Source organism: Oreochromis niloticus, linkage group LG17 (genome assembly GCF_001858045.2).
Source record: "Oreochromis niloticus isolate F11D_XX linkage group LG17, O_niloticus_UMD_NMBU, whole genome shotgun sequence".
Lineage (NCBI taxonomy): Eukaryota > Metazoa > Chordata > Actinopteri > Cichliformes > Cichlidae > Oreochromis > Oreochromis niloticus.
Genome location: NC_031981.2, coordinates 4095811 through 4113615, shown reverse-complemented (window position 1 = coordinate 4113615; position 17805 = coordinate 4095811). Strand labels below are relative to the sequence as shown.

At 41.3% G+C, this 17805-nt stretch overlaps 2 protein-coding genes across 11 annotated transcripts in view; one reads left to right on the top strand and one right to left on the bottom strand.

The window, feature by feature from the left end:
* Positions 1-1019: 1019 nt before the first annotated feature.
* bcat1 (branched chain amino-acid transaminase 1, cytosolic) lies at positions 1020-14589 on the bottom strand. 2 transcript variants are annotated; one of them, XM_003445086.5, is made up of 11 exons: positions 14489-14589; positions 13960-14018; positions 11839-12033; positions 11386-11496; positions 11152-11271; positions 10906-11066; positions 10578-10720; positions 9916-10001; positions 9552-9692; positions 7056-7133; positions 1020-1521 (listed from the first exon to the last, which is right to left on the bottom strand). In XM_003445086.5, exons 2-11 carry the CDS (start codon positions 13987-13989, stop codon positions 1483-1485), a joined length of 1104 nt encoding a protein of 367 aa, XP_003445134.2. In that variant the 5' UTR covers positions 13990-14018; positions 14489-14589; the 3' UTR covers positions 1020-1482. The 2 variants fall into 2 exon arrangements, with proteins under 2 accessions (XP_003445134.2, XP_005451852.1); XM_005451795.4 differs by lacking the exon at positions 11386-11496.
* A 236-nt stretch (positions 14590-14825) lies between these two features.
* Positions 14826-17805, top strand: part of lrmp (lymphoid-restricted membrane protein) — a 29387-nt gene continuing 26407 nt past the window's right edge. For 8 of the 9 annotated variants that reach the window (XM_005451785.4, XM_005451789.4, XM_005451788.4 and 5 more), the window contains exons 1-2: positions 14826-15021; positions 15907-16622. In XM_005451785.4, coding sequence (XP_005451842.1) covers positions 15962-16622 — 661 coding nt within the window. In that variant the 5' untranslated portion in view covers positions 14826-15021; positions 15907-15961. Of the gene's footprint in view, positions 15022-15310; positions 15440-15906; positions 16623-17805 lie in introns of those variants that run through there. The other variant, XM_005451786.4, reaches the window with a different exon arrangement.

Genomic DNA, 17805 nt, shown 5'->3' with positions numbered 1-17805 from the left:
GACTTATTCTTCCAAAACCAAACTTTGTGTCCTCTGAGACATTAGCTGAGTTTGCCTTTAATAACCTCCTAATCACTGCTTATTGATTATAGGAGTCAAACTGCTAGTAAGCTAGTTATGGGCAAGAGCTCAATTTATAAGGCAAGTTTAAAACATGGCTAATTACACAGTATTAACAGTTCTAGTCTGTTTCATCAGAGTGGTTTATATTTAAGTGGAACACTTATCATCATTTCCAGTTCCATATTTTTTTTTTTTTCACTATTCAAAATATTACTCCAGTGATGTCAGCGTACTAAGATCTGTTTCCTAACTCCTCTTGGAGGCGTTAATCAAACTGGATGAAACTTGCTATAAAAACTGCAGAGTGTACCAGGATTATCAACATCTATATAGCTTTTGGGAATTCTTTTTTTTTTTTTATAACACTCCAGTTTTTACAATTCATCACCCATATGTTATGAGCATGCGTTGGTGTATGCTGTTGACGTGTATGTTACGTATAACTGCACATTGGTGTTTTGTAACACATGTTGTTAAACTATTTTTAGTGGAATGTGTTGTCATGGTTATTTGCAAATAGGTGTTAATCAAGAGGTGACACTAATAGCGCCTGTAACTGACGTACGTTGCAAAGAAGAAGGACAATAACAATAAATATATGTTTTTATTATTCATTCTTACAGAGAGACTGTGTTATTCATCACTGTTTGTTTCATTCAATAATATAATGAAGAAAAATATCACAAATTCACATACATGTCTGTGTTTTTAAACCAAGCAAACAAGCCTGCTATTTCTTCATTTTCTTAAAGAGGCCTTGATGCAATTCATCACCTTAATGGAAAAAGATGTTTCTGCACCCTGTAAGGTCAAAGCTGTCTGCTACCAACCAAAGCAAGTTTTTGATACCACACTGTATACCTTTTTACAACCAGTTTCAATAAGCAACACTAATCAACCAGTCAGGGAAGACACCTTTGTTTCTCTATTGAACAGTGGTTGTCAGGGGTGGGGGGTGGGGGGCACCGACTCACATCTAGGCCCCACATATCTAGGTAACCAGCCTCCTGGTTCATCATACAGAAAATGAAAATTTTACTTCCGACACAACTTTAATATGTTTAAGACATAAGCATCCTTGACAGACATTGACTTTTAAGTTCATGTTTTTATTTTAGACCTCACAAGTTCAAGCCATTTTGTAGCAACTTTGAAATTCTTATGCAGTCATGTGAAACTTATCAACGCTGGGATGCTGGGAAGAAGTTACAGAGCAAGTCCTCATGGCGGGGGTAATGTAAGTTATTGTGCAGTATTGCATGAGACGTTATCCTACTTTATTAACTACTTTGGACAGTTCTGTGTTTGTGTTAAATTTAAGTGTAAACGTAAGTAAAGGAGTCACTTATATTGCAGTTAGATTCCAAGTATTGCGCATACTTTACATTGCTTCACTGTGTCCAGGCTCCTTCAACACTGCTACACCTCGAAAGTCCAGTCGCTAGGTGTGCGTCCGTGCTGCAAGAGAACAAAGGTCACGAAAAGGTTACACAAAAATCTCTGGTCCTTTGGGGCCCGAACAGAAGAAAATCTCATGCCACTAAGCACTAAACTTCTCTCGCCTCAATCTGCTTAATTGCGAGCGCAACACAAATCAAAAAATGAACTCAAATATCCGTAAGCAAATCTGCAAACTCAGCCACCAAACGGAACACAACACAACACAGAGAAAGGAACTATAATAAAAAATCAAAACAAAATGTTCCCCAATCCGTGACAGCCGCGGAGACAAATCCAATTATTTGTGTCTCATGTTGCAAATTTGTTCTAATGGTCGAAGTGAGAAAGTAAATAAACGCCTGCGAAGGGGAAACAAAAGAATGTGATTTCTAATTAACTTGAAAGAGGAACAGCAGGGCGACTTAGTAAACCCATCTTTCATCTGCTGCCTCAGACCACTCGTTTGTTTGTTGCACAATGTTGTCTTCAAGAGGGGCGGGAGGAAGAGCGTGTGTGGGGGGCTAACACTGCGCTGCTTCCCTCCAAATGAAATGTCAACAGATTTAACAGCGCTGCGGAAGGAGCGCAGCGTTTTCCAGCGTTTTGTCAATTTTATTGTTCATTAAGCTGCGCACCCCCCCACCCTCCAACCCCGTCCCCTCGCCCCTCTTCCCCCAAATCCTCTTCCTCCTCCTCCTCTCGCACTTGTTCGAGGCTTCATTTGCAGCATCTTGGCTTTGAAGATCACAAAAGGCTGAGGCAATAATTGGGTTTGTGCAATTACGACAAGCTTAATGAGAGAATTCGGGAGTTTGTCTTTGCCCCTATCTGCAACTCTCCATTAGGCCAGCGACTGTCTCTACTCTGTCGACGAAGGAGGATGTTATCGCGCACAAAGATGGCGGCAGTGCATTCATCGCACATATCACTTACAAGGCCTGGATGATGGAGAGAGGAGATATGCTAATTGACTAGCGCAGACTTGCAAATACAAACAAAAAAACAAACAGAGAGCGGAGAAAGTAAAGAGAAGAAGACAGAGAGAAGGCAAGTTTAAGAGATAAGTAGCGTAAACTAATCAAAGTGCTTAGAGGACATTTAGGAGATCAAGAAGACATAATATCTTTATAACCCTGTAATGCAGTAGTGAGGTCTCCAATGCAAATGTAGTCAAAATAACTGATTTTGCTTTGAAAGTCCTTCAGTTTCTTTCCAAGTCCAGAATGTCAGAACACTGAAGGATGTAGGAGATGTGATCAACAGTTAAGGTAACTGACCTTTAAGAATCATAAACCCTTGGATGACTTAATATCTCCTGCACAAGTCCAGACAGCTGCCATCTTTTAGTTTGTTTGCAGGAAGTTTCATTCTGATCACTATACTGTGCACTATGTGATTTCATCACTGGTGATAATGGATGTGGGTCTATAGCTACAACCCAGAGGTTTGCAGTTGCATAGGCCAGCACTGGAGCAGGTGAGAGGCACCACCAAAGGCACAGGAGGATCAGTCCGAGTGTACACCAACACACAGCTCATTGAAAACAAAGTGGGCCCTATGTGACCCTTAGTGTAAAATGAGTACAAGTGCAGAAGTAAAAGTGCAAGAGCACAACAGAGGACTTGATCTAAAAGTAGCAGCCACGAGTAGTAGACGTAGTAGTATGCAACGATCTCAAAGGGGAGATTGGCTAAGTTCAAGTCAGGTGCTGGGTGGCTATGGCTCTGGAGGTAAAGCAGGTCATCTGCTAAATGGAAGTGTAGCTGCTCCAATCTGAATGCCAAAGTATCCATAGGCAAGATGCTATGGATCTGTGTTGCTCCTGATGCGTTCATAGGAGTAAGAACGTTCAGTTTTATTTATATAGGGTCAGAAACAGTCCACTTGATGTGCTCTATATTATAAGGTAAAAACCCTACAATAATACAGAGAAAACCCCAACTATCAGACGACCCCCTATGAGCAAGCACCGGGCAACAGTGGGAAGGAAAAACAGGAAGAAACCTCCAGAAAAACCAGGCTCATCTAGGGGAATCCATCTGCCATCTGTTAGCCATGACTGGGAGAAAGGACAAAGTACTTAGACTTGTGTGGATGAAACATGTTGAATAAAGCACTTTGGGTGCTTAGGTAGAGTAGTAAAGTGCTAAATAAGACCCAGTCCATTTAAGATTTTTGATTTTAAAGGTAGAAGCCACTGATGTTTATAATGACGCCTCCTGTAGTTTCACATCCAGCACACAGAAAACATGCAGAAATGTTTTATTTATTTTGCATTTTCAATTTATCTGCTGTACCACTGAAGACATTCTCTGCTATGATCACGGCCATGTCTGGTCTGTCCATGTCTGTCCCTGCCTTCTGTTTCTTATACTCCATTTTCATTTCTGAAATTGCACATCTTCGACTACTTTCATTTTGTCATAGTGACTCTCACCAGAGATGTGAGTGAAGGAGTTGAAGAAGAGACGGGAGTCAAGTCAACTGGCACTTAATATGAGACATCCGTCCTTTGGAGCCTCTTTTTAAAGCGATGTCAGTCAAATATTATATGTGTCACAACTGCAGCATAGATTGTTTGGTTGGAGCTCAAACAAAACACATTACTGCTGGGACTGGTTTACGGTCACAGGCAAGAGGATGGAGGACAGAGGAGATGAGGAAGCAAATTAGAGAAGTGAGATAACCTTTTCTCTTTTGTTACTGCTTGATGTCACTCTCTGTTTAACTTGGTAGTGTTGTTTTTATTGGAGAGCCACCTGTTTTTCTGATTCCCAGACTGTTTCCCCTGTTTCCTATTAGCTACTAATGTGTCAGTTTACCCTCCACCTGCCTGCCTGCTTGTGTCTTGGAGTTGTTCCCAGTTGGTTCCCTTTTGATTTGCTCTCATTAATTATCACCCATTCGGATCATTGATTTTTCTCTGTTATAAATACTTTGCCTGGACTTTTATTAGACTCATCCTGCTACTTCCCTGCAGGGGCATTAATTGTTTTTTCTCTCCATTCAAGCTCATTATGGTTTCATTTGCTACCTTTCCTTTTTCCTTACGAGTGTAAACTGACACATACAAGTGGCTCTGAAGCCTATTCATAGATTAATTCAAATATCCTAGTATAAGCCTTATAATTTAAAATGCCTTTTTTAAGCCTAGTTATCTAAAGTAATGGACAGTGCAGAAGAGAGGTGAAGAAGAGAGTGCAGACAGGGTGGAGACGAGCGTCAGGAGAAAGATGGCAACAAGAATGAAAGGGAAGGTTTATATGATGGTAGTGAGACCTGCTATGAGGTATAGTTTGGAGATGGTGGCACTAACAAAAAGCCAGGGGGGCAAGCTAGATGTGGAAGAGTTGAAGATTTCAAGACTTTCACTGGGAGAGACAAGACAGGTGAAAGAAATGAGTACATTACAAAGACAGCTCAGATTGATTGGTTTGGAGACAAAAAAACAAGACTGAGATAGTTTGGACGTGCAGAGGGGGGCTAACGGAATACTGGACAAAAGATGTTGAAGATGGAGCTGCCAAGCCAGAGGAAAAGAGGACGAGGAAGATTCATAGGGTGAGATGGAGCAAGATTATCCCCTGTAAGGGAGCCAGAAGAGTTTTAGGCCTACTTAGACTTAAGCTGCATCACATTGCATATGGAGAATAGCTTTGATACTAAACATACACTATATTACCAAATCATTGAATTCAGGTGTTCCAATCATTCCCACAGGCGTATAAACCATCCAGTCATGAACTGTCCTCGCTACTAAATGGACAACAGTGGAAATGATTTGGAATGACAGCATCTCAGCCAGAAGTGGTAGGACAAGTAAAATCACAGAAGCACATAGTGTGCAGAGGCCGCCGACTTTCTGCAGTCAGTCGCTACAGACCTCCAAACTTCATGTGGCCTTCAGACTAGCCTTATGGAATGGGCTTCCATGGCCGAGCAGCTGCATCCAAGCCTTACCTCACTAAGTGCATTGGAAAGTGATGGATGCAGTGGTGTAAAGCAGAGGACTGTAGAGCAGTGGAGACATGCTCCCTGGAGTGATGAATCACACTTCTCCTTTAGGCAATCTGAGTTTGGTGGCTGCCAGGAGAACGGTACTCAACTGACTGCATTGTGCAAAGTGGAGGGGGACTATGGTGTGGAGCTGTTTTTTCAGAGTTGGGCCTGACTCCTTAGTTGAAATTAACTCTTAATGCTTCAGCATTCCAATAAATGTTGGACCAATTTTTCCCAGCTTTGTGGGAACAGATTGGAGATGGTACAAGATGACTGTGCACCAGTGCACAAAGCAAGCTCCATAAAGACATGGATGAGCCAGTTTGGGCTGAAAGAACTTGACTGGCTTGCACAGAGTCCTGACCTCAGTCTGACACAACACTTCTGGGATGAATTAGAGTGGAGACTATGAGCCAGGCCTTCTCGCCCAACTTTAGGGGCTGACATCAAAAATGTGCTTCTGGAAAAATGGTCAAAAGTTCCCATAAACACACTCAACCGAACAACTGAAGCAGTTGTGGCTGCAAAGGGTGGGCCAACATCATATGAAAACTAAGAATAGGATGTTACTTAAGTTCATATGTGTGTGAAGGCAGACCAGCAAATACCTTTGGCTATATAGTGTATGTCAGTTTGTTTCTATAACATGTAGGATGTTGAGGTCATCTGTTAAGCATACACAGGTAAATTTCAGTTGAAAACACTGTATGAGGACAAAATGCACTGTGCTGAGAACTAACAAGGAACTCAAGTAAGGATCACACTCAAGCTCATATCGCTACTAATAGGCTCATTGCACAGCACAATAACAGAAAGAAGGCAATACACAACAGCCTCATTAACACAAATCTAGCCTTCAGCAAAGCATATTATGAATCTCTTTAAACCTGCAGTGCTGAGTAGACTTTAAATGTGACCTGATTATAGGCCATGTACAATATTACCAAGTCATTACTCATTACTTAATGAGATATTTCACTTATTATGTACTTACAGCAAAATAATGGAATCGGTGGGTGTATGATAAATAACGACCGACGGGGGTTTGTTCAAAAAATAACAGTTTAATAGTTTTATCTCAATGACTTACATAATAACCACTCAGATAACAGTTCTGTAATGCAATTATGGAGATGCAAGATAAGTGAATATTTGGAGGGAATATTTGTTTTTAATAGGTCTTGCCTTTCATCAGCCACATTAATCATTTAATTTAGTAACATTTCCATTTATTTGCCTTTTTTCCAGCGAAAGCTCTTAGTTGTTGCCTACCAAAAGTGAGTAACTAACAAGCCAGGCCTGTGACAAATTATAACACTGCTGTCATTTAGCCCAGTAAATCCAGCTCCCACCTTTTATTTTGTAGGATACTGTTCAAGTTACAGTGTTTCGCATTACTGAAGGCTTTATTTAAAGTAATTTAATAATACGCGAGAGAAGAATCCTTGGGGTAAAAGGAGTGTAAAGAACATAAATGTTCAATCAGCTGTTACTAAGCTCGAGCAAGCATCTGTGGGAAAACAGTGTCGGCATATGCGTGGGCATCCACCTACCTGTATATCCGTGAGTTCTTTTGTGAGCCGTGATGTCAGCTTCACTGAGTGCTTATCTCGACAGGGGATATGCAAGTTCTAAAACACACAGTTTTAATAATTTTATTGTCTCTACAAATCAACTTGTTTTAAAATAAGTTTAGAGAAAAGGGTGAACATTAAGTGAGCAGATGGAGTTAAAGCAAGAGGCCACAGGGTTCTGGTCACAAGATACCATGAGCCTCATTATTCAAAGCAATCCCTTTAAGTATTAAAGTACGCTATTTTCATATGAAACCATTAATCAAATACAGGTGGTGGAGCAGGCTTTTTTTCTTTACATTATAATTTCTTAAAGGGAAATGTAATCACAAAATGTATATTTCTTTAAGCTGTGATTAAGCAGAAGGTGACATGGCAAAACTTTTTGCAAAGTGAACCAGATGGGCTACAGCAGCAGAAAACCACACCGGGGGCCAGTCTTATTAGTTAAGAGATTACTGGTGACCGCCAGCAGTGTTGGTCAAGTTACTTGAACATAGTAATTACATAGTTACTAATTACTGATTTCTTTTCCAAGAAAGTAATCCAGTTACTTTATTCAAATGAAATCAAATTAAAATCTAAACCTATTTTCTGCATATTCCAGCATATAAAATAAAATAATGTTTTGTGTTTACACTCTTTCAAATAGATGCAACTAAAACACAGCAAAAAATAAATAAAATCAAAGACTCAGCGGCACTAAGTCCTTTCGCTCTTAAATCTATTGTCACCTGTTTAGCAGGAGTGGGGCGGGTGGAGGTTTGTGCTGTGCCGCAGCGGTCATGTCCGTGGGGGGATCCGGGGGTTTCTTTGTGAATTTCACATTCCCGTGGCAGCGTGCTCGCTGCTCGCTCAGATTTGAAGTTTAATTTTTCTCTGTAGAAAGAAGTTTTCTTCCCACGCAGAGTGTACAGCGGACGCTAATGTTTTTGTCACTTTTTATGGAATCAAACTTAAAGTAATTTAAGTACGTCCACGCTTTAAACACTGCATGGTCGTACTCTCTCCTGCACTCCATATTGTCCATTGTTGATCTGCACACGTCTGTTGCTGCCACGGATGTCGTGCTCGTACGTCATTGTCATGAGACACTCTCACAAACAAAATCACGGTTTAGTGATGCAGTAACGCAGCGTGCTTATGGGAAACTAACAGTAATCTAATTACTTTTTTTGCAATATTAACTCCTACTTTACTTGTTACTTGAAAAACTAATCAGATTACAGTAACGTGTTACTTTTAACGCATTACTACCCATCTCAGGCTACCCTTCAGCCTTCTGGTAGATTCACCTATGGTATCATTTTAAAAATCCTACGTTCCCTCATTCTTGAGTTATCGCATTCAGAAGATTTTCAGAAAACTTTAGAAAACTTGACCTCTGACCTTGACCTTCAGATTGAAGTCACTGAGATTCGAACTCATCCAAGATTTTTAGTAGCTGCACTGTCGTCTTGCTCTTGAATTATCTTGTGTAAAGCGTCCTTGGGTTTCTTGAAAACCGCTATACAAATCTAAGTTATTATAATTGTTATTATCGATGCAAACTTGGGTTCCATGCTGCCCACCTGCCTGAAGGGGTGACAAAAATACCCCATCAGCTTTTTACAGCTGAGCGGTAAAAGGGAAACTGAGGCTACAATTTGCATGGGCTAAAAAAAATAACAGAAGACTGGAAAAATGTCGTTAGATGGTAGAGTCAGAATTTGATGTAAACAAAATGAAACCGTGGATCCATCCTGTCTGTGGTGTAACAGTGTGGAGAATATAATTTAGAACATACTGAACTCCTTAGTACCAACTAAGCATAATTTATGTACCACTGCCTACCTGAGTACTGTTGCAGACTGTCCCTATGCCTTTATGTCCACAGTGTATCCATCGACTAATGGCTGCTTCCACCAGTATAACATTCCCTGTCACAAAGCTCAAATCATGTTAAATTGGTTTCTTGAACATGACGATGAGTTCACTGTTCAACTAAGCCTCCACAGTCACAGATCTCAGTGCCTTTTGGATGTGGTGATGTTAGCTATGTTATGAGCTATCTCTGAGGAATGTTTCCAGCACCTTGTTGAATCTGTGCCAAAAAGAATTGGCAGTGTTCAAGGTAAACCTGAAGGAAGAACTAGTAAGATGTACCTAATAAAGTGGCTAGTGAGTGTAAGAATATCAAGTTAGCTAAACTTGCTATTTAGCCCAAGATTCCCAGGAGTCCCAGGATGTTATGATCACACTTCACTGGTTGTTATCATTAAATACTGTTAGTATATTCAACTAACATTTTTAAAACTACAGCATTTGCTGCAAAATTTGAATAAAGTGAAATATCTTTAACAAAAACACACACTTCAGTATCTTTAGGACCCACACTATAGTACAATTAGTGTATATACACTTAATGTATGATTGAATATAATGCATATAAATTCAGACAGGAAACATGTTGTTTGCCCCTCATCCCTACAGTACCTCTCCCAGGTAGACAATGTGTCCAATAGGGCAGATCATGCAGGCAGTCCCGCTGCCAAACATCTCTTTGACCCGCTGCTGTTTGAGAGCAGAGCATAGCTGGCTCATGGTGAGGTAGCACTCTGTCACTTTAAACTCACCCTGAAAAAAACAGAACAGAAATCTTTTGGAAATGTGTTCATGCACTGTAACCTTTGAGATATGTCATTAGCACTGCTTTTGTTAAAAGTGTCCATCAAACAATAGGGAGTCAGGCATGCAGCTACTGAGATCAAACCAACTTCACAGATTACATGAAATCTTACACAGGAATGTTTTTTTCTTTTAAAAACATGCACATCTGGACTCTATGTGTGTCCGTTACCCATTTCCTGGTTAGTTCTAGGATGCTCCGTCGAGTAATGCCTGGGAGAATGATGCCATCCAGAGGTGGAGTTGCAAGCTCCTCCTCTATTAGAAAAAGAAAAACATTATTTGATATAATCAAAAATAAAAGAAATATGAGTTTTTTGGAAATATTTTCTCATTGTTTTTATGGATAGACTGTATATTAAAGATAACCTTGTACCCTTTGATGTAAAACCTGGTTTTGTGGACTGTTATGAAGCCTCAACCTAAGAGCAGTTCCACTTCCTGTTAGACCCACTGTACAAAAATGGTTGAAACTGAGCAATTTACAAAATGGACACATTAGTAAAGAAGGTTTAAAACTACCAACAAAGACTATAAACTCATCAGAAAAGTGTTTACTGAGGCGATAAATCAAGTGAATAGCAGTGTAATTTCCTAACAGCCATCCAAAGAGCTTTAAGTTCTTTTTATGACTAGAAAGGTCACCACCTCCTGCTTATTAGACAGAATGTAGTTTTAAGGCACTTTACATATGCCTATATGCCTATTTAAACCTACATTCTTTCTAATGACCAGCATGGGGTGACTTTTGTGTGTAATTCTGCCATATCAAACATACGGAGCCCCTGAAAGTAGCGTCATCGTTATTTAGATCAGTTTCTGTAACTGACCAACCTCCATCCTGATTGATCCAGTGCAGGAAAATATTCATAGTTCCTGCCTCAGTTATCTGGTGGTCCTGTCCATACAGCCAGAGCACCTGCTGACACCCGTAATCACCTGCTTCGTACTGGGCAAACAGGGAGCATCCATAGTTCCTGTGGAAATCCAAAGTAAGATCATTAGGATACACCTGTAAAAAAAAGATTTGATTGTTCTGCACGTTATATATACCCACACTGTAAAATCTTAATTACCAAATCAAACTAAGTCTTATATCAGAGTGCAATGGCTGATTCTTAGGAAATTTAAGCAAGCTTTCATACAGTATGCATCTACCCACCCTCCCATCTTGCAGTCTCCAGTTCCTCCTTTCCAGGCCCGTGTGTATTTTGGGTCAGCCCACAGGGAGATGGCATCTGCCTCAGAGTTGAAATAAGAGCCAGCTTGACACAAGATCACATACAGCAAGGCACGGCCAGGCCGCTTTACGCCCAGAGAAGGCTGCCATAAACACATTAAGGAAATTAAAATGACTTTCAGTTTTAGAAAACATTCGCCCCCACAAGAACGTCACCATCCTCCTCACCTCAGTGCTAATAAATGTTGGCCTTATGTACAGACTCGCTGAGTCTGATCGAGGAACCCAGTCCTGGTCAATCTCCACCAATCTCCTGATACACTCCAGCAACTCTGTCTGATCAAAGGCCTGGAGGAGTGAGACAACAAAAGACAGAGGGCGATAGCAAAAACCTTTTCACCAGCTCATTCATTCATTTATTCCCACATTAAGCCCCTTTGTTTTTCTCTACATCCATCTTACAGGCAGACAAGCTCTCTTGGCAGAGTTAGCCATGCGGCTCATGTTGAGCATCGGTCGGAAGAGACGCAGTCGGCTGTCATCTCCGCGGTATACCTTGAAACCTTCAAACAGCTATTGAGAATACAGAGAACACTGAAAATACTGAAGTCTTTTTAACCCTGATGGCATTTTTAACCACACATTCAAACTGTAAACTGAAATAATGCCAAAAGCTTTATTCTGTTAATATATGCATTTATCCTACTGCAGTACAGATTTATTCTTTATTCCATTTCAGCTCAGTGTGCTATTGTCCATTAGTCAGAATTTTACAAATTTTGTCTTTATTCCATACCAAATTAAAATAGGTGTTCAAAAACAGCCTGGTATAAAATAAATAACAATTTGAAATGTAATCATGCAAAGCTACTCTAGCTGAGCTCGTAAATGAAAATATGGAGGGGTTTGGTGTACCTGAATACCATAATGTAGTGAGGAACAGGCTGGGTGGAGGGATAGGTTTGCGAGCGGCCTGATGAACGGGGCTTGCCAGCCCTCAGTCACGCTCCACTCGACAGTCAACATGTGGTCAGTGAAGACAGTCCCGAAGTCAACCACATGTGGCTTGGTTTTTAGAGCAGGGGACAGCTGAACAACCAGGTCAACCGCCTGGTTAAAAACACAGAGCAGAATTATTATTATTTCTTTTTTAAAATAAAGGGATGCATGAATCTGAATCCAGGTTTTGTTAATATTTACATTTGCAATCAAATTTCACCAACTGATCAAATAATCAGGGAAAAGCACTCCCTGCAAGTCTCATGAGCACACTTTCTGATCATAAGCATATTATCTGCATGCCCACTGTGTTCATGGCTATGTTATGCTGCTATGCTAGACCATATTTCCCGAACCATGTTTGGCCACCAGGGGTTGTTGTAACACCAACATTGATACAAGGTAAATCAAGAACTGGACAGTTGACCTCCAGTGCCAGCTTTATAATTAAATCAGTGGGACTGGAACTCACAAATGAGAACTGCATTCAAAAACAAAGCAATATTTATCCCCCTAGAAGCTGTCTATCGCCACTAGACCGCCCAGAGGTCAAAGGTCAGTGGGTTAAGTACGAAACAGAACAGCATCAAATTAACACTGACGCCTTGAATATGAGTCATCCAGTCTCTGAGTCCGTGATGTCACCAAGCTACCTTTGTGTTGCTGCAGTGACAGCAGGTTGAGAGAGATGTGAAAGATTTATCAAGAACTATGTGAAAAAAAAAGGAACAGTTGGGAGTGCTGTCCTTTCCTGCTGTTCAGCAAGACGGAATAATGTGATCCTTCTTTTGAAGAGACACTTCCTGCTGGCCAGCAGTCAGTTGTGTGTTAGAATTGGCCAGGATTAGATCGACACTTTATCCACTCCCTTCTGGTGCAGACGGTTGCTTGCACCATAATCCCAGATTACAGTTGCGGTGGCTAGTGGTGAGTGACCGCGGTCCGAGCACTGTGTGAAACTGATTAGAGGAGTGCAGTTATTCTGTCACTGTTTTTCAATCATTCTGAACATAAATACACAAATGTGATGCACATCTTCTCTGCAGACAAACCAAAGTATTAGCTCCTATGTCGAACACCTTCACCTAACAGCACAGGAACGCGACAGAATGCGACAGTGTGCGCTGTCCTCAGAATGAGCCATAATCCTTCTTCGCTGCTATCTGCATCCAGCCAGTGTTCGGCTGGGATTAAATGGCTATAAATATGAATGTAGCTGAGTGTCTACAGCGTGCAAGAAGAAAAAAGAAGGCAGCACAGGGCGTCTGACCTGGGTACTCCCACTACAAGGCAAACTGAGTCCTTTCATGTGAGGTGCCTTTCAAATATCGACCTGTCAGAAAATAAGAGAGGTTGCAGGATAACGCATAAAAAAACCGATGGAGACGCTCATGTACCAAACATATTACAGGTCAAACTGGAACACATAACTCCAACTTTACATTTCTTTCAGTGGAAGTGACAGTTGGCAGACATCTCCAAGCCTGGGCCAGTGTGCGTCTGCATATGTCCACCCTAATCTCTACCTGAGCCTGCTATCTACTGCTCAGGTGGTCAGGGTCAGAAAACAAGCAAAGCTCCAGCTACTTAGCGTGAGCTGGGAAAGTGGATTCTGCTGAGCAGACTGCACTTGTGAAAGAGGAGGACAAGAACCAGAGTGCACCGCATATCCCCCCCTCCCTCCTCTTTCTCCCTCCTCTAAAAATGGCAGCATCATGGACAAAAGAAAAGGCTTACTCGGGTTGACAACAAATTCGCTTTTTTAAGTGCTGGGATTTGTTGGGATTAGTTTTTCAAGTGTTTGTTGTCACAATATGAACGCTGGTTCATGACTGACTCTCAAGGCCTTTCGGTGCCGCCCTTGGCAACATGAAGAAAAGCACCGGAACCGGAGTATCTACTCTGTAGGGGAACGGGGGAGATTTTTAGGTGCTGAGAAGCCGAGGAATCACCAAGATGCTACACCTGGAGCTGCTACTGAGGGTAGGTGTCTTTAAGACATTGATAGAATTCAGACACATGAATTTGATTCATTACCTTGAAGCTTTGAGTACTGTCGTCAGCCATTGGGGTGGTGGCTCGGTCGCAGATGGCCCCTGAAAACAGTGACAACAATCTAAACAATATGAAGATGGCAATAAAAATCAACAGCATAGAAATGTGTCTGGATTGTACAAGGATTTTACAGAGGGGAATATAACCTGGGAAAGCTGCTTTAGTCAAGGGGAGCAATAAACTCCCTTTCACATTACTAATTAAAGTGGCTTATTTTGATATATAATGTACTGCACTCTTATTTCTACTGAAAAACATCTACAGAGCTGCTGACTGTGTGTTTGTGTTATACTGTATATTACACCATTTCTCTTTAAAGGAATTAAGTTTCAGCTCAGTGTGAAATGCTGATATTGTTACTGCAACTCTTTGTGTTCGTCACACTTATTCTGTTTAAGAGGTGAGATCACAGGAAATAAGAGATGAGACAGGATCTAAGTGTGCTTACTACCAGATTAAAGAACAAACATGGTCACTGACATTTAACAGTGCTTTAATAGTGATACGTTACCTTCAGAGAGGAGACGTCAGACCTGAGGTCGCTGTGATGGCAGTGAAGCCAGCACTGGACCTCCAAGTTGTACTTGCTAAACCGCTTACACTTAATCTCTCGAATTGAAACCAGTCCCATAACTGAGTTGTACTGGCAGCAAAAATCAAATGAACCCACCTTGTGTTACAGGTAGGAAATAAGTCTCTTTCACTATTTCTATTCTCTTTATTTGACCTGTTCGATTTTATTGTATTGGTAATGGAAATAAAGTTATAGGACTGTGTCTGAGTGTGGAGGGGAGTAGGCTTGTGGGACACAATTAAAGGCATGACTATAAAGTGAGTACTGTTAGCCTGCTACACTGAGTGCTGTGTCCCCTTGAAGCCACAGGGAGGGGGTGCTGACTCACTTTTTAGAGTCAGAAACACCCACCGACGTTTTAACTCTTTGTGCCTCGAGCTTCCAACTACCTGTGCGCGTGCTCAGCTTGAGCATCTGGACAGTTGGCCAAACATTTTGTGGCGGATTCTCGCTCGTTCGAGATTAAAAAGGTAACAACTATCTGCATATGTATGAATATTGAACAAGGATATTTAAAGAGGTTTGCATGTGCATGACTGACTTTAAATGTTCCTGTAGCACAGTTTATTTTTTACGTAGATATGCCTACAATTAGTAGCTCATTCTGTAGATTTAGTGTAATTAAATGACGCCCACGTTTGAACTTAAATGAAACGGGGTGTATTAAAAAAACAAAACAAACAAACCTGAAAGCTTTGCTAAAACACACACAGACTAAAAAAAACCCGCTTTTGTGTATGTTTTTTAAAAAAATCTCAAGCTAACTCTGGAATTAATTGGCTCGTTCTCACACCTGTGCGCCAAAGTAGGCGAATCATTGAATCTGAACACATTTGTTTGAATCTGTTCGCATCATGAGACGCTACCGTTTTACAGCCTTGTAGACTGGTTGGTATATAACATTCTATATTCTCCTGTTATATTCCTGCACATTATTAAACTATTTGGGCTTTTAGTTAGATTTTAATATACTTCTCATTCCCTTTAAAAGATATCTTCCTGCTTATTTACCCTTCCTAACACTGAACCTCTAAATATTTGGATAACTTGAATGATCACATAGCTCATTTTTGTTATTTGGTTCCTCCAAAAAACAAGAAAAAAATCCCCAGTCGTTCTTATCTAACACTATTCACGCTGTAGTTCTGTTTGCCCATTATCTGCTTCTAACCTTGGAGTTAGTCCAACCAAAGATAAGCTGTCATATACACGGTGAATGTGCTATTTACCCAGTGCTTCATGGTGTTATGCTGCTCAGTGTTCGTGGTTTCCCTGCTGAAAAACCTGTTTGGTATTGCAAGGTTCTATTTTAATTCATTTTTATCAAAACGGTACTTTCTTGTTCTTTTTTTCAGACTTCAGCCTCTCCTCAAGCCAGGAAACCAACATCAAACCCTCGCCATCAGCAGCATGGACTATTGCACACCTCAGCCGTCGCGCCGTCACAATCCCGTGGACAGCATCTGCCGCAAACTGCAGACGATTCAGTGGCGCGGTGACCGAGAGCCCAATTCACCCTTCCAGATTCCCAAGCTGTCCTCCAACAGTTACGACAGCCCTCAGTGTGGCCTCAGGCACAACTTGGAAGCCATCCTGAAGAAAGGGACCCTCCATAGAGACGACAGGGAGAAGGAGAAAGCGAGAGAGATGGGGATGCCGAGCTCTGCAGCTTCCCAGCATTCCTCTGTCCTTCTGACCACACCTTCCACTCCTACATGCAACCCCTCCACACCAGCTAATGTCACATACACTATCACTAGTACTTTGGGGGAGCGGCGATGTGCTGATGGAAGTGATTTAAGACAAGTTAAAACGTGGCAGAGGTATTGTTCGACCCCCACGGGCCAGTCCAAGGACTCCCCTTACTTTACATTCACACGAGGACCTCAGTCAGCACAGCCTGATGGCGAGAGGCCGAGCAGGAGCCCACCTTTGTCTCGTAACTTCACCCAAAGTCGCAGCACCCTCTCCTACAACCTCAACTTCAGTTCTGCAGACAATACAAACACTGCTGAGTGTGAGCTGCCCTATCCAGCTCTGGTTGTGAAAAGACTGTCTATGGGAGATGGAGGTAGGGTGCAGAAGTAGCTTCACTGACCATTAAAACTGTCGGTTGACAAAAATGATCTTTGCACATAAACTGTTACATCAGCAATAGATCCTTGAAAATGATTGCAGTCATGAAGCTGTGAATTAGAAAAGCATGGCAATGTCAAACTGCAGATTTACCTCTGAATTAAAAGTCTGAATGAAAACGGTTATTGAACAAATGAGCTCAGCAAGGCATGCTTACCAGTCGAGCAAAGCAGACTGCCCCAGGGCTTCAGAAGCCTTGCCAGGCTTCAGGTACTATTGTGCAGGATACACAACGGGGCAAATGTTAAACTAGATTCTGTTTTATTAACCCATCTTTAAAAATAGGTTCAATTATGCAGTACAGTGTTTACAGTACATTACCATTACCTAATCCTTAGTTTCAAAGTAAGCATAAAAAGGTGATTTTAGGTGTCAGGCATCAACATGAAAGCTTCAGTGCAAAAATATGTCTTAAAGCCGAGGCTGCCTGTGTTACTTAAAACGGTACCTCTAAAGGTTATTGTGTTTTACTTCTCTATGCCATCACAGACAGGGTTTGAACAACTAGCACTTTGGAAGTGTGTAATGTTATTTCCTGCAGTATCTCTACCTCGTCCTCTGCTGGCACAGGGCTTTTTTTCAGAGAATGAGCACTCTGGATTTTCCTGCCCAGCTTTGGTGCTCTGCAGTCGGTATGAACAGCAGGAGTGACTACAAGAAAATCATGAACTATTTCTTTAAGTCCTTGTCTTGAAGAGGGTGTCACTGTTTTTGTTTGGACTTTCATCCTCCGCACTGGAACTAAATCAATCAGTAAATCTTGCCACATATCAAACATTGGGCCAGTTAGAGTTCCTGGATAGAAGCGTCTGTAAGAGTGAGAGAAAGAGTGGCAGAAATTTGGCCCAGAGCTTATTTTTAGTCACTGGTGCTGGTTCACTGGTGAGAACTACTTTTCAGACAGAAACTATGTAACATTTTCAGATTTTCGCTTCCAGACGGTTTAATTTAAATTCAAGACTTTAGATTATTAATTAAAAGCAATAATTACTAGCTGTAGTTCTGAAGTTACTTTCTTTTTGTGACTCTGTAATGGATAATATATTTCCTCGTTATACTGTCACACACTCCGTGCTGTGCCTGCAGGAAAATGTATCATGTGCTTTCTTTGCTACACA

What these genes read in the sequence shown, in the direction of transcription:
- bcat1 (XM_003445086.5), bottom strand. Translation starts at nt 13,989, where the DNA reads ATGGCTGACGACAGTACTCAAAGCTTCAAG. An exon ending in TAGAACTAACCAGGAAATGG is followed by an intron (nt 9,693 to 9,915) that starts GTAACGGACACA and finishes TGTTTTTTTCAG; the next exon opens with GGTGAGTTTAAAGTGACAGA. An exon ending in AAGAACTCACGGATATACAG is followed by an intron (nt 1,522 to 7,055) that starts GTAGGTGGATGC and finishes GTTCTCTTGCAG; the next exon opens with CACGGACGCACACCTAGCGA.